Here is a 14067-nt window from a genome sequence, read left to right as displayed (position 1 = left end):
AGCGACGACTTTGAAGTTTAAACACAAAACGTGCATGTATATTAAACTATAGTATATATAGTATAGTGTGTGTATATTGAGCGTATATAACATTGAAAGGTTTATTGCCAGCTCATTGAGAGCTTTTCATTAAGTACACAAATATATGCAAAAGCACGCGAGTTCGAGTTCGATTGCTTTAAGGCACTTTGTTTTTGCATTTATCATGCACATTAGTAATCATAACAATTTAAACAAGTACTGCAAATGCGCGTGACTTACATATCAGCAGGCACATTAACTAAAATCGTTGACAGATTGCTCAAGCTGCTGAGCCAAGTATGCTTATAAGGTATAAGGAAGTTCAATAGTAAACAATTAATTTTTTAAGGTATACAATAATTTAAAGTATGCTAAAATTAAATTACTTTTCATAGTTTTATATATTGACTGCTTGTTTAAATTATATTTGCTGCAGCCCTGTTGCATTTAATTATATGCACAGCAGTTTAGACGCATCTAGTATATATAAATTATTCATTTGAAAGTGGTTCACACAATTTCTAACGCTATCTAACGCGTACAAGTTATACATCATCTGCAGTCTGGTTCAGACTGGAGTGTTGACAAGCGTTCCAAGCACCCAGAAGGGGGGCAGGCTGGGCGTGGAGCGTTTATTGAGCGGCATTTGTTGAACTTAATTGAATTAAGTAAGTCACTTATCAAACGCGTGACTAACAACTAATTGCGTGTGCTTGTATATGTGTGTGTCTCTATATACGTTTCGATTAGCAACTGTCTCAGTATATGCGTATCTTTCTATATATTGCACATTTAACCTTACAATTCTCAATTTGTTTTGCTGTGCTGTTCTCTGTGCTGTTTTCATTCTTTCATTCATTTCATTTAATTTTTGTTTGTACATATGGTTTTAGTTGAGCTAACATTCAACGCGTATTGATTATTGTCTTTATATGTGTGTATATATGCATGTATGCATGTGTGCAGGCTATATATCATATGTATATTGTCTTTATTCGTTGTGGGCTTATATAATTTAACAAGTGCGTCTATATAAAAATTATTAAGTTAGTTGCTTGCTTGCTTGACTTGCATTAGGCTTAGTTTAGATTATATAACGAAATCACTACAATTTATGGAAGGTGAGCAGGGGTCAATGGCGATGACTTTAACTGGGAAAATTCTTCTTTCTTTCTTAATTGCTTAGCAAGGCGTTTGTAGTTTGCTGCTGCTGCGTGTAAATTTCTTGAGCAACTTGGAACTCCATTTGTTGGAGCGCTTCTTGCTCTCCGAGGTAGTCGATAGATTGGAGCTGCTGGCACTAAGCGTGCGCTCACGCTCCTGTATATTGATGACGCTAATCGAGTGCGCATGCTTCAGCGGCTTGGCGGTGCTGCCATTGCGTGGCGAGCTGCTAAAGTTGAGCTTCTGCAGAAATTTATCCTTCATGCGCTGCTTAGACTCTGGCAGCGGTGTGCTGGTGGCGCCAACTAACGTCATTTTCTTTGGCTCCGGTAATTTGTAATCGGGCAGATCAGTCACATCCGTATCATTGAGCATAATGCGCGGCGTTTCCGGCATTGCAGCCACTTCGGGTGTCGTAGGTCTACAAAAGCAACAATTTGATTATAATATGAATTGCAAATAATTTAAATTAGGCACGCACGTGTAAGGCTGTTGCTGATTGCTGTAAATGGACACTGCATCGACGTCCTGCAACGAACGCGCCAGTTTGTCCCAGAAGTTGAAAAGGCTCGAGTTGGCCGTATACTTGATATGTGTGTAGATAGCTAAGGTCTGTGGTATAACCATATTGGGATTATACAATATGGGTATAATTTTGCGTGAACGGTTCTCTGCCAATAAAGAATTATTAAAAAACTAAACGCTTGTGTATTATTTTGTCACTTACCAATTTGCAGCTTTTGCGTAAAGTTAACTACAAATACATCCTGATGACTTTTGACAAATTCTTCGGTTAATACAACTATTAAATGATTGCAGCGTGTGGCGAGAAACTGCGACAGCTCCACATGCTCAAAGGGCACACCAGATAGCATATCACGATGCCGCAAGAATAGCTAAGAAAGAGACAGAGCGAAGCAGTTAATAATAGCTCGGCTTAGTCATGCGCTGCTGTTAAATGCACCTTGAAATTGTAGCGTGGAGACTCTAGATTCTTCATGATTTCGGTGGCATGTTCGAGATCCGCCTCCGCATACAGCACACAGGCATTATATTTAGGTAAGGGCTGACGATTCTGCAGGCTCTCCTGATCATCGCAGCTTAGTATATTGACATCCTGTCCCAAAGTGTTGTTATTCTTCTCCAGCAAAGGCTTGGCGCTGCTGGGAACCAGCCCAAGCTGCTCGAGCTTTTGTTGCTTGACATTATAAAGATTTGTGTCCTTGACTGCAAAGCGTACAATAGTTTAATCTATAGTCTATAGATTGCGCGTGTCTACTTACTCAGGTTCTCCTGTATATCATCGCGCACATCCCAGCGATCTATAATGCCTAAATACTCCTCCAGTTTGCCCACCTCGGCTGTCTGTGGATTGTGTCGTATCCAGCTGTTCAGCACCAGATCCATCGGCATGTTGGCAAACTCATCGATGTAGTCGCGTTGTCCCGCCAGCGAGGCTATGCCGCGCCAGTCGCGCTCGTAGCCCTCCTCGGAGCGTAGCACCTTTTTGCGATTTAGCATGCATGCCAGCTGGCGGCGTGTATCGGCCCCCAACTCCGCTAGAGGTGTACGGTTGAAGCCAGCAGTAGCAGCAGCCGTAACGCTGCCGGGCTCGGGCCCCGGTATCACCATTTTTTTATAACGATAACGATCCAGCCGACTGACGTCACTGCCTGGCGTTTGGAACGGCGTATGGGTATGATGATAATGTACGGATGATTGTGTGTATGAGTGCGGATGTTGGTGGCATACGAATTGAGGGCGCATTCGCACTTGACGTTATTATAATTATTATTATGATTATTGCAATAATGTTTAAGCCGTTTCTGGTTTTTGATATTTATCAGCCGTGTGCACACGCCTTATCAGCTGAGCAATAAAAAATAAAAACACAATCCGCGTGAGTCTGTCGTCGTTAATTTCGTTCTGTTTGCACTCAGGCCTTTTTTGTTACTGTTGCTTTTGTTTTTGATTTAAGCTTTTTTTCGGTGTTTGCTGGCGCTATTGTTTTTTAGATCTGAGCGTGAGCGAGCATCAAAATCGTCGCGCGTGCGGCAAACGGCTGCTGCGGGTGGCGAAGTCGTTGATGCGCAGCATACGAGGGGCGGGAGACGTTTGGACGATATAACACGGCCGTACGCGAAATGACTGAACTGACCTCGAACACCTCGCGCCGTCGCCGTCACCGTACGATTTAAAAATTTGCTGGCACTGCCACTGGGTCTATACTGTGGCTGAGGGGGTGGGGGATGTTGTTGTTTATCTGTCTGCTTTTTTGATTGTCCGATCTGCGCGACCTCTTCTTACCCTGTCTGCGCCGAAGATTTTGTTTAAATATTTTTATACACTCACAGACACACACAGACACAGATACACGCACTCACATTAACGAGCTCACACTTGTGGACAGCACAAAGCTGGCGGAGAACTTGCAGAGGTCTAAACACAAAAATAAATTTTATTGAGCAGTGCGCGACTTGCTTTTTGTTGTTGTAGCTCTCGTTGTTGCTTTGCTTTCGCCTGCTTCATTTGCTTATGTTACAGCTGTTGATGCCTTTTGTTTATCTTAATTGTTTTGTAATTTACGTTTCAAATACTTTTGTTTCCGTGCTGCAGTTTATTTACTGCTGTTAATTGCTAATTAATCGCAAATATTTTCCATTTTATGCGCAACAGGCTATTGTTTTAGTGTTGCCAGGCATAGAGCTGCCAGACTAATCGACAGCCACAATATTTATATAAATACCAAATATTGAAATCTCACCAGCAAGTATTATCCACAGTATCGAACAATTGATGCGAACTCATACCGATGAGAGTCTTGAATCTCTCGCTCTAACATCGTCTTTTCTCACTCGCAACTGTACGAATAAACATAACAATAACAAACGATCAAAATTTGACCAGCACTGTAATGTTACCAGCTGAGCACTGTAAAGTTAAATTTTGCGCACACTGCTGTTAAGGAGTGAGCACTGTAAAGACTGAGCACTGAAATGTTAAAGAGCGAGCGCTGTAATGTTAAAGACTGAGTATGCAATGTTAAAATCATCGGCGCGCAATAAACATTTCAAAAAGTATCGAATACGATGCTTGCTCTGCAAACACAAATAAAAGCCAAGACCATATTTTTTTTTCCATTTAAAAATTCAGTTTATTTTCATTGGTTTCAGTTTTACTTAAGTTTTGTTACTTGTTTGTTTTTGTATTTTTTTTTATGTTGTTTCTTATTTATCAATTTCAATACCTTTCAGTTACAAATACTGATATACTACACAGGTGACACAATAATTCTCTGCTGTTACTTTAGTTCAACAGTTTTGGTTTGATGAATAAAACGCTTAATGCGTTCAAATTGTTTGATTTCCATTTTCATTTTGATTTCGAGCAACAATTAACAATTAAGTTTGAACTCTTGCACATATTAAGTTTTATGTTACGCTAATGTTTTTGCTTTTAATTTGTTTATTAATCAGAATACTTTACTTACACGCATACAGTTATTATGTTATTAAGCTATGCATGTTTTGCTCAATTTATTATTATTGTTCATAAATTTAGCTATATACAATTTGCCTCAATTCGTGTGTGAGTATGTGTCAGTGTATGTTTATAAATAATTGCGCGAGCTGCAGTTTATTGGGCACTCAAAGTCTCACTATGGAAAGGCTAAAATTTTGCTCATACATGAGCGTTTAATATGAGCTTTAATTTTTTCCCTGTTTCCTTCTCTGACTGTCTGTCTGTTTATCCGTGTTGTATAATAATTCAGCTTAAGCTTTATACAGAGAAAAGTTCGCTTAGTTTGTTTATTTTTAGTATTTTTAGTTAAATTTTAATCGCATTTAATTATTTATCATGTACTTATGTGTAATGCATTGACAAAGTACTTTGTATTTATGCGAATTTTCGTTAGTGTGTGTGTGTGTCTTTGTTTGTTTGTTAGTGTAGTTGTCTTCCTAAAATTGTTTACAATTCAGCTGACAAAAATGTTGATTTTACATGTGTGTGTGTGTGTGTGTGTGTATTTTCCTTTGTAGCATAATCCATGTGTTAGTTGAATGTACTCGCCTGACACTTAACTTTGTTTAGATTTGAAATTGTTTTAATTTAAAGCTTTTCAATTACTTTAGTTTTACTTTGATTTGTATGAACTTTTGTTTATTCTCTATACCAAAAATTTTATTTTTTTTTTGCTAGCAGTTAACCGTTTACATTATTGACATCAATTGCAGCTTAGTTAGTTATTAATTTAATTTATTTATGTGTTTTTGATTTTTAATTTTTGATATTGACGCTGCAGCAACATTGACTTTCAATTAGGCACAAACTTACAAAAAACAACAAATTCGACCTGTTTGCCCTTATATTTACTGTTATACTTGTACCTATGTGAATGTGTGTGTGTGTGAGTGTGTGCAACTCAAGCTATAGCAAATCGTATTGAAAACATATTGTATATAGGCAAGTATGCAATTAAATAGCTGTTAGCCCTGCTTGAAACCGTTAGAATTACGCTTCTAGCTAATTTCGTTAAAGTGTTTTTGCCAAAAAACCGCCAAATCAAACACACATACATACAAACATACAATTAAACTATAGCTATACACAATACGCAATACACAAACTGCTTAAATGTATATAAAAAATGCTCAACAAATTGTTTAACAAATAAACACACAGCAATTTACACAAGATTAAGTTTAGTTAATTTGGTTTTGTTGTTGTTGGTTGTTCTTGAGTTGTTGTTGTTGTTGTTGCTGGCGCTGTCAACTTATTGTTTAGCTAAATTTAAAAATTAATTCGACAACAAGCTCGTTTATGTTTTCTTTTATTTATTTTTGTTTTTGTTTTTTTTTTTTAGGCCTATGTACTAGATTTTATACGCTATACAACAATTTGTGTTTACCGTTAGCTTTTAATTAAACGCCTGCTTTGGCTTCGGCTGCGGCACCCAAAAAACTAAACCAAGTGAGCAAAAAATCTAATAATATAGTTTTATTATTATAATTATTGCAATTATGTGTCTTATAATGGAAATTGTTGTAGTTTTAGCTTTAGTTGTAGTTTGTAGTTTTAGTTTGTAGCTTGCCTAGTTAATTATTACTTACACTTACAAAAACTTTGATTTCTTTATAACATTCACTTACGCCTACGTTCAGTTAACAACTTGCAGTTACATATATAATATAACTATTGACCAACTTTTATTAATTGTTTTTACTTTTAGCTGTGCGCTTATAGCGCTACGCACAAGTTTGGAGAGGGAGGTGTGGAGGGTGGAGGGGTGGAGGCAATTAATTGTAATAATAGCAAACGAAGTGAAACCAATGAAAGAAAATATTTCCTGGCGCACGAAACCTTTTGCTCTACAAACAATTTGTTCAAAGGATAATAATAATAATACACTTAAAGGATGCTTGTGCATAGCGACTGAGGCTCAGTTTGTAACAAGTGTTAATTACATTTAGCATACAAGTACAATAAATACGTTTACAATGCTTGTCAAACCCAAACACATTGTAAATAACATTCTAGTTTTGTATTCTCAACGCCAACACGCGTTCGCATTAAAAATATTCTTAGTTGTGCGCATAACTTTGTGTGCCAGTGTGTTGCTGTTGCTGCTGCTGTTGTTACGGTAATTGCAATGTTGCCACGGCCACGGCAACCGCTTGCTGTAGCTGCTGTTGACTCTGCTGCAGCGCTTGATGCTGCAGCTGCTGCTGACGCTGCAAATTGAGTTCCGTTAGATTCTTCATCATAAGCGTGCGCTCCAAATTTTCACGCATATTGCGCTCGTTCTCCTGACGCACTGCAAATTACAAAACGATTAGTTTACAGAAGTTTTCTCAATTATAATTTATGCAAAATTGTAAGAGCAGCTCAAATGGAACAAGTAACGACGACGCACACCGCACAATTTAAATTGTTATTTCGATTCTCGTTGCAATTTGTTTAAACTGCAGTTGAAGTAAATGCCTGTTGATGAATTCTTGAATGTAACTTTCATCAATCCAGACTATTTACTTTAAGCACAGTTCAACATCAGACGAAGACACAATCGTAACCCGCACGCACTCGCTTTACATCTTCTCCTTTCTTTAGCTCATGCATTGAACTATTTAAGCTTACAATGCTGACTCTGCCACGCCCAGTTGACTGCTGACTACCCCCGACTGTTGCGACTGTTTGCGCAACGCTTTTGTGCATTTTACAGCAGTTTTAATTAACGGCAAACAAATTGATATGCGTCGACCGACCAAACCAATGGGCAATGGGGCGTGGCATACCGACTGATAGTTGCACACACACACACAGCTCTCTACACTCTCTCTGTAAAGTGTCAAAATTTGTTTGCCAATCAATCATACGTGTGCTCGCCAGCTGGACAAGCAATGAAAGCAAACTGCCAAGCGTCGCTCGCTTTGTGGGCGCAAACAGGTTTGCCACCTCCCCCCGCCACCCAAAGAGTGGGCTGGGGTGTTAGTTTTGGGTTCACTGTCTGCTATAACTGTAATTGTAACTGTTGCAGTTACAACATGCCGTACTACATATTTTTGTCTTTTGTTTTGCCGCACACTCACTGTATGTGCCCCATGCTTTATTACTTCTTTCTTTTCTTGCTTTCTTTTGCTTTTTTGCTGTTGCTTTTATTTGACAAAGATTCTTTTTTTGCAGCCTCCTCCCGCAAGCTATAGATAAAAGCACTGCATATGTATATGCATGTATGTATGTGTGTGTTTGTGTAGCCCTGGCCTGCATATTGCAAACAGTTTGTACATATTTCAATATACGAAATTGTGCGCTGTAAAAATTTAATTAAAAAATACTTGCCCTAAAATGGCGCACACACACACACACACACAGACAGAAGTATTTAAGTAATGTAACGCTTGCATTTAATTACAAAATTAGTTATTGAGCTACAAGTGTAAAGCTTAATTTTGCGCAAGGCATTTAAATTGCTATATTAAGCATACGCAGCGTTAACATGCAGCTTGCTCACAGCTATTTACACTTTTTTAATTGATTTAATTTGAATGCAACAAAAGCATATGTAAATAAAACATAAGCACACATAAGCTTCATTTTTTTCTGTTTGTATTTGCTGCTTAATTTAACAAAAAAAATATATTTATTTAATATGCAAAATAATTATTCAAAGTGTATGCATATTAAGTTACGCATCATTGGCTGTAACATTTTCATTAAAACTAAAAATTAATTAATTTCATTGATGACTCGCAGCCGTCAGCCACAAACAGCCACTTTACAGGATATTAAAATAGCAAATTAAAATTACACACTTCACACACACAAGCACACACACACACACACACTGCTATGTAATTACATAAATAGCTGTAGCGGCTTGTTTAAAAAGCTTTAAATTGCAGCAAAGTGAACACATGCAAATAAATTGAGAACATGTTGCGGCTAAGGCACGTGCTACATGAGCTTACGATGTTGCAACTCGCTCGCGCGCGCACTTTGAGGCGTAGGCGCGCGCAACGTGTTAATGGTCGCCAGAGGCGCCCGAGGGAGGGGGCGTGGGGCGAGAGCAAGTGAGAACAGGTGACGTTTGCGGGCTGCCAGAACATTATTCACTTGCCAAGTGCTGAACAAAGCCGAAGCAGCAGCCCCAAGCCCAAAGCTCGCTGGCACTTTTCTTCTTGGTGCGTGTGCACACGTATGTGTATGTGTGTGTATGGGAGGCTATTTGAGACCAATTAACATAGAACTTTCCCACTGGTAAACAAGTTAAATTGTTAACAGCCATTATGTGAGCTCATAAATGCCGCCGTGTAACTTTCAGCCTCACTGTGTCAGCCTTTGTGTGTGTGTGTATGTGTGTGTGTGTGTGTATGCAGGTGTATATGTTTGCTGCTTTGTGTCTTTCATGTTGTTTAATTATAAATGTGGCGTTAAAAGCAACAGCCTGCTTTTCCCCAGACGCCACCGCCTGCTCCTACTCCTGCTCATCCCCCGCTGATTGCAGCAGCATGACGGATGAAGACCGACGACTATGTAACCATGTAACTAATTAGTTTCCTCACTCACTGTTGCTGCTAGCAGCAGCCACACAAGGTGCTGCTGGCCCGGCCCTTGCTAAAAAACTCAAATTATTTATGCAGTCCTTTCTTTTATTCCTGTGCTTGCAGCAAAAAGTAACAAAATTATTACTTAAATTGGCTACAGTTTGCATGCGCTAGCATAAGAAATGAAATACTTTACTCAAAAGCTGTTGCATTATTCAATTAAATATGCTAATTGTTTGGCCCAGCTGCAGTTACTTATTTAATTGTTTTTTAACTCAATGCACTTGTCAACTGCAGCTGCAATTTCATTTCAAATTGATCATTTGTCTGCGGCTAATGCAAACTTATTGAAGCAGTAGCGTAAAATTATGCCATTGACACATTGTCAACAGTTTTCATAAGCTGCTTTCCAACAGCTTTACACCTCTCAACTTGCCAGGAAAAGTTTCGTGCATAAAGTACTTAGTTGAAATATAAAATATGCAAGCATTAAATATGCAACAAAATAATAATTCACTCAAAAAAGCGAACAGCACGTGCACAATGCATAAATTAATAAATTTAAATAGTTGACTTTAGTTTTATTACTAGTTTAGAAATATTCATTTTGCATCAAAGCGCAAAGATTTCCATGGATTTTAACACAAAACAAATGCCTCAGCATAAATCGAAATGGCAATTGTTTTAAGCCAAAGTAGCATTATTAAAAAATCTTAGCGGCATATTAATTGATTTTTGGCTAACTTATTAAAGTACTTTCATAGATAATATTTGGAGCATAAATTCAAAGCAAAACTAAGTCAACTATATAAATATATTGTAGTAGGCCTGTAATTTACAGACTCTGTATTTAACAGAATTCGCTCGATAATAACAGCCTATCGATTCTAGTTTTAACATAAACTGTAAAGAACAATAACATAGTCTGTTAGTATAACAGATAATCACTGCTTGACGAACATCAGCATAAGTCAATTGTAGTTTTAATTAAAGCGTAATTAAAAAGGCTATAAAAATGTTGTATTATTTTATAAACTGTATAAAAATATATTAACAAAGCAAACAAATAAGATCTGAATTGTAGACATTTGTTATAAGCTAATTTGCTCAAACAATACCTCAGTATATTGACTATTGAATAATGAAACTATTAATTTTTATTATTCTAGCAGCTCGTGCTTGTTTACTCGCCGTCCATACACTACTGATCAGCAAGTAGCCTCGCTTACTGGCTTACCTGCTAACCTCCTATTCTCACAGTAATGTAAGTTGTTCTCTGCTCAAATGTTAAAGAGAGCAGCTCGCATCTTTGCGCTCGATCGACTGCGCTGCTGTGAGCGAAGCGAGCGAGAACGGCGTAGCTTGTGGGTGGGATTTTGACTGAGCATGAGAGTTAGACTAACTAGATATAAACACAATTGTGCTTAAGGCGTTAACATTGTATTTTAATGATTAAGTAAAATGAGCTTAAGTAGTTAAAGATTAACTTAATTGTAGAAACTAAAAGTCTCCACCATTGAAACGATGCTACAATTCCTATACAATAAGCATGCACTTAGATTTTTTAAACATTTAAATTACTTCTTAAAGAAAATATATATAAATTGTAAGCCTAAAATTTATGAACGGCATGCCAAAGTTAAACATTGTGTGGTATACTTTTAATCAAAGGCTAGTGCCTAAGATTATTACTAAGTTTACGCTTAAAAAGTTAAAACTTAAAGCGTTGCCTTCAATTGTTTCAATACTTTATACGCCCAGACCAACCCTCTATAGCAAATAAAATAAAAAGTCAAAGGCAATTGAAGTTTTGTGAAGCATTTTGCGCGTAATTGAGCCGTAAGAGCGGAAGGTCTATTATGTGTGTATCAAACGGAATTACTATATAGTCTATATAGGCGCAATCAATTTGTGAGCCATATCATTTCATGCTTATCATCTGGGGCTGTCAATTTGCTTGTATGTTGCGCGTATTGTTGGCTTTGATGTTGCTGTTGTAGTTGTAGTTGTTGTTGTTGCTGGTTGCTGCTGCTATTTGCGGTCGCGTGGGCATTGCCAAAGCGCCAAGTGGCCACACATACGCAAACAGATGGGACACACTGTTGTGGGCCCTGCTGATGCTGAAGGACGTGAAGCCAACTGAGCGGGCAATGTCACCAGCACAGGCCGCAACGCAGCGCAGCGGCAGAGGCAGCGGCAGAGCAGTAAACAATTGTTGCTGCTTGCTTTGTTGTTGTTGCACTCACTCACGCGCACATGAAAAAGTAACCTAGTTTCATGTCGTAAAACGTAAAATTATGTAGCTGTAAATGTGTGTACGCACGCATGTGTGTGTGTGTCAGCACGTATGTGTGTGTAAATAAGCGTGTATATCTGTAGGCGCTCATACTACGAGCAAGCATCTGCACGCTCGTAATAATGCACACACCAATACACACACTAAAACACACACACACACACTCACACTGTGCCACACACACATACGCACATGTGTGGAAATATACATAAACAGAGAGACAAACAAACTCAACTATTAAGCGAAAGTATAAAAAGTGAGCACGATAACTAAAAAAGGTCCTTGCAGACGCCACTACTCAGTCGGTCATTCAGTCAGTCAGTCAGTCTGTCAGTCAGTCAGTCAGTCTGTCTGTCAGTCAGTCAACGACAGCAAAGCCCATTGTCATTGTCTGCTTCTAAGCAACAGCAACATGCACTGAGCGAAATATGCGACGTTAGCTGAGCTTAACTACATTAAAAATTTCTGAAAATCTTTTATAACTTTGTGGGTAAATAAAATAATAATGATTTGCCAGTTGACATATTTTAATAATTATGATTGTAAATAATTTAAAAATAATTCTGGATTATTTGAGATCATTTAAATATCACTGATTACAGTTACTAATCATTGCTGGTTTGATTTAAATTAAAAAGAACGTTTTAATAACTTAAGAATTGTTTATTTTTTTTTAAGAAAATACTAAATGCTTTGTATTAAAATAATATTTCATACAAAATATGTGTTGCTTTCTCGAGTAAATATTAATAATAATAATTTTACTTTGCATAAAAATCAAAATAATAGACAATGTTTATTTTGATTTCTTATAGTCAAAATTAAATTCTGCCGCAAATTATTTAAGTTATTTATTTAGTTAACCATTACTGCTTGATTTAAAACAAACAAGTATTTGCAAATTTATCTAAGCGTAGCTTAAAATATCCAATCAACATTTTCGTCACCAAGATTGATGCATTGGCAATGACATAAAGTATTTATGTTTTATTTTAAAATGAAATGTAATTCAATTGAATGAAAATTGCGTTGCATGAGAATTTGTTAACTCATGCTGAATAGACGTTAATTTAATAAATTGCTTGTCCTAAACAATTAAGTAACTTTTCTCGCTCAGTGTAAGCAGACGTAAGTGCACACACACATACACAAGCGAACACACACACACACATGTAGCACTGATTAGTTTGGTTTGTGCTTTGGTAGATGCTGTCGTTGTTGCATTTAGAGGCAAAGTCATTAAAGCTGAGGTAAGTATCATTTTTTATGGCCCGCAACACACACACACACACACACACATGTGTGTATATGTGCGTTTGTTTGTTTGCTGGTGTTTGCAAGTCAGTTAGTCAGACCAGTTGCTTAGTCATTTTAGTCAGTTATGTAAGTCTCGAGATTTGCAAAGGCTTTTTGCCAGCTCAATTTTCGAAAGTCAGCAACTGACAGCCTCGTTCCCAATGGAGTAGAGGCGAACCAGCTCAACATGTGTGTGTGTGTGTGTGTGTGTATATTTACTTTGGCTTTATGACAATATGCTATATGGTCGGTCGGTCGGTCGGTCCAGTAACTGGTGTTTGGGTAGTTGTCGCCGTGTTATGATAATGGCGCCCACAGGGCTTAGGTTTTTACTGTTAATGCCTGAAATCAAAGCATGTAAACCAATTGCAGGGCCAATGCCAGTGGGACTTTGGATTACCTCGAAATTCATGTGCAGCATATTTGGCATTTTGATTGCAAAATGATTTTGCTTTAACAATTAGCAAAGCTAAAAAGCAAACGCCTGCTGCTGATAAATACTTAACATTTTTCTATGGAAATTTATGCATTCACTTTGTGTGTAAATTGTAGAGAGCAAAAAATCAACAACAGCTCGAATATTTAATAAACATTGTAAACAAACGTTTTGCTTTTCAACTTTTGTAGCTCAAATATTTGCGCTGAAAGTGAATTAATATGAAAAATATGCGTGTAGCAATAACAAAATAAATAAACAACAACAGTTTGCTATGCTAAATGTTGACATATAAATTGCCGTAGCAAAAATGCATGTGAGTAAATCAATGTTGCCGTTTTAGACTTTTAACGCATCGATTGGGTCCTTTAGGTGGAAAAATTTCCAATTGTACCCCTGAGCGAAAGTCAAAGCTTTTACTTTTAGTTCATGCAGCCTTTAGCTTATTTTTAAACATAAATCAATTTGTTTATTCGCCTTGTAAGTGCTGAGACAGAAGTATGAGCAATTGATCAAATTGAAAGCTTAAAAACAATCTTGGATTGGAATATGTGATGCGATAATTTGTATTTATTTCTTGTATAGAAATATGCAATAAACAAGCGTTTTATAAATTATATTGTAGAATTACTTTAAACGCTTATTTTTGATGCGTATTATTAGAATTGAAGCAACACTTTCTATGTTATAAAATTTCAAAGTGTTATGTATATCTACAGAAAAGATATTTGTAGTAGAATTAACTTAAGAATGCTTTAAAATTAACTTTTTATACTGTGGTTGCTTTAATTTACGTTTTTGTGCTTTTATTT

At 37.2% G+C, this 14067-nt stretch overlaps 2 protein-coding genes across 2 annotated transcripts in view; both read right to left on the bottom strand.

Annotated features, from left to right (window-relative positions):
- Positions 1–452: 452 nt before the first annotated feature.
- On the bottom strand, positions 453–3886 carry LOC108597651 (myeloid differentiation primary response protein MyD88). The gene is made up of 5 exons (XM_017984306.2): positions 2469–3886; positions 2150–2412; positions 1913–2081; positions 1667–1856; positions 453–1606 (listed from the first exon to the last, which is right to left on the bottom strand). Exons 1-5 carry the CDS (start codon positions 2950–2952, stop codon positions 1204–1206), a joined length of 1509 nt encoding a protein of 502 aa, XP_017839795.1. The 5' UTR covers positions 2953–3886; the 3' UTR covers positions 453–1203.
- A 2127-nt stretch (positions 3887–6013) lies between these two features.
- Positions 6014–14067, bottom strand: part of LOC108596542 — a 76311-nt gene continuing 68257 nt past the window's right edge. Inside the window, exon 8 of the mRNA XM_017982434.2 lies at positions 6014–7000. Within this exon, the coding sequence (XP_017837923.1) occupies positions 6822–7000 (179 nt within the window). The 3' untranslated portion in view covers positions 6014–6821. The remainder of the gene's footprint in view (positions 7001–14067) is intronic.

This window comes from Drosophila busckii, chromosome 2R, assembly GCF_011750605.1.
Source record: "Drosophila busckii strain San Diego stock center, stock number 13000-0081.31 chromosome 2R, ASM1175060v1, whole genome shotgun sequence".
Classification (NCBI taxonomy): Eukaryota; Metazoa; Arthropoda; class Insecta; order Diptera; family Drosophilidae; genus Drosophila; species Drosophila busckii.
This window is presented reverse-complemented; position numbering and strand designations above follow the sequence as displayed.

Coding starts and splice junctions, on each gene's coding strand:
- LOC108597651 (XM_017984306.2), bottom strand. CDS start 2,952: ATGCGCCCTCAATTCGTATGCCACCAACATCCGCACTCATACACACAA. Junction 2,413..2,468: donor TGATATACAGGAGAACCTGA/GTAAGTAGACAC, acceptor TACGCTTTGCAG/TCAAGGACACAAATCTTTAT. Junction 1,857..1,912: donor TACGCAAAAGCTGCAAATTG/GTAAGTGACAAA, acceptor CTTTATTGGCAG/AGAACCGTTCACGCAAAATT.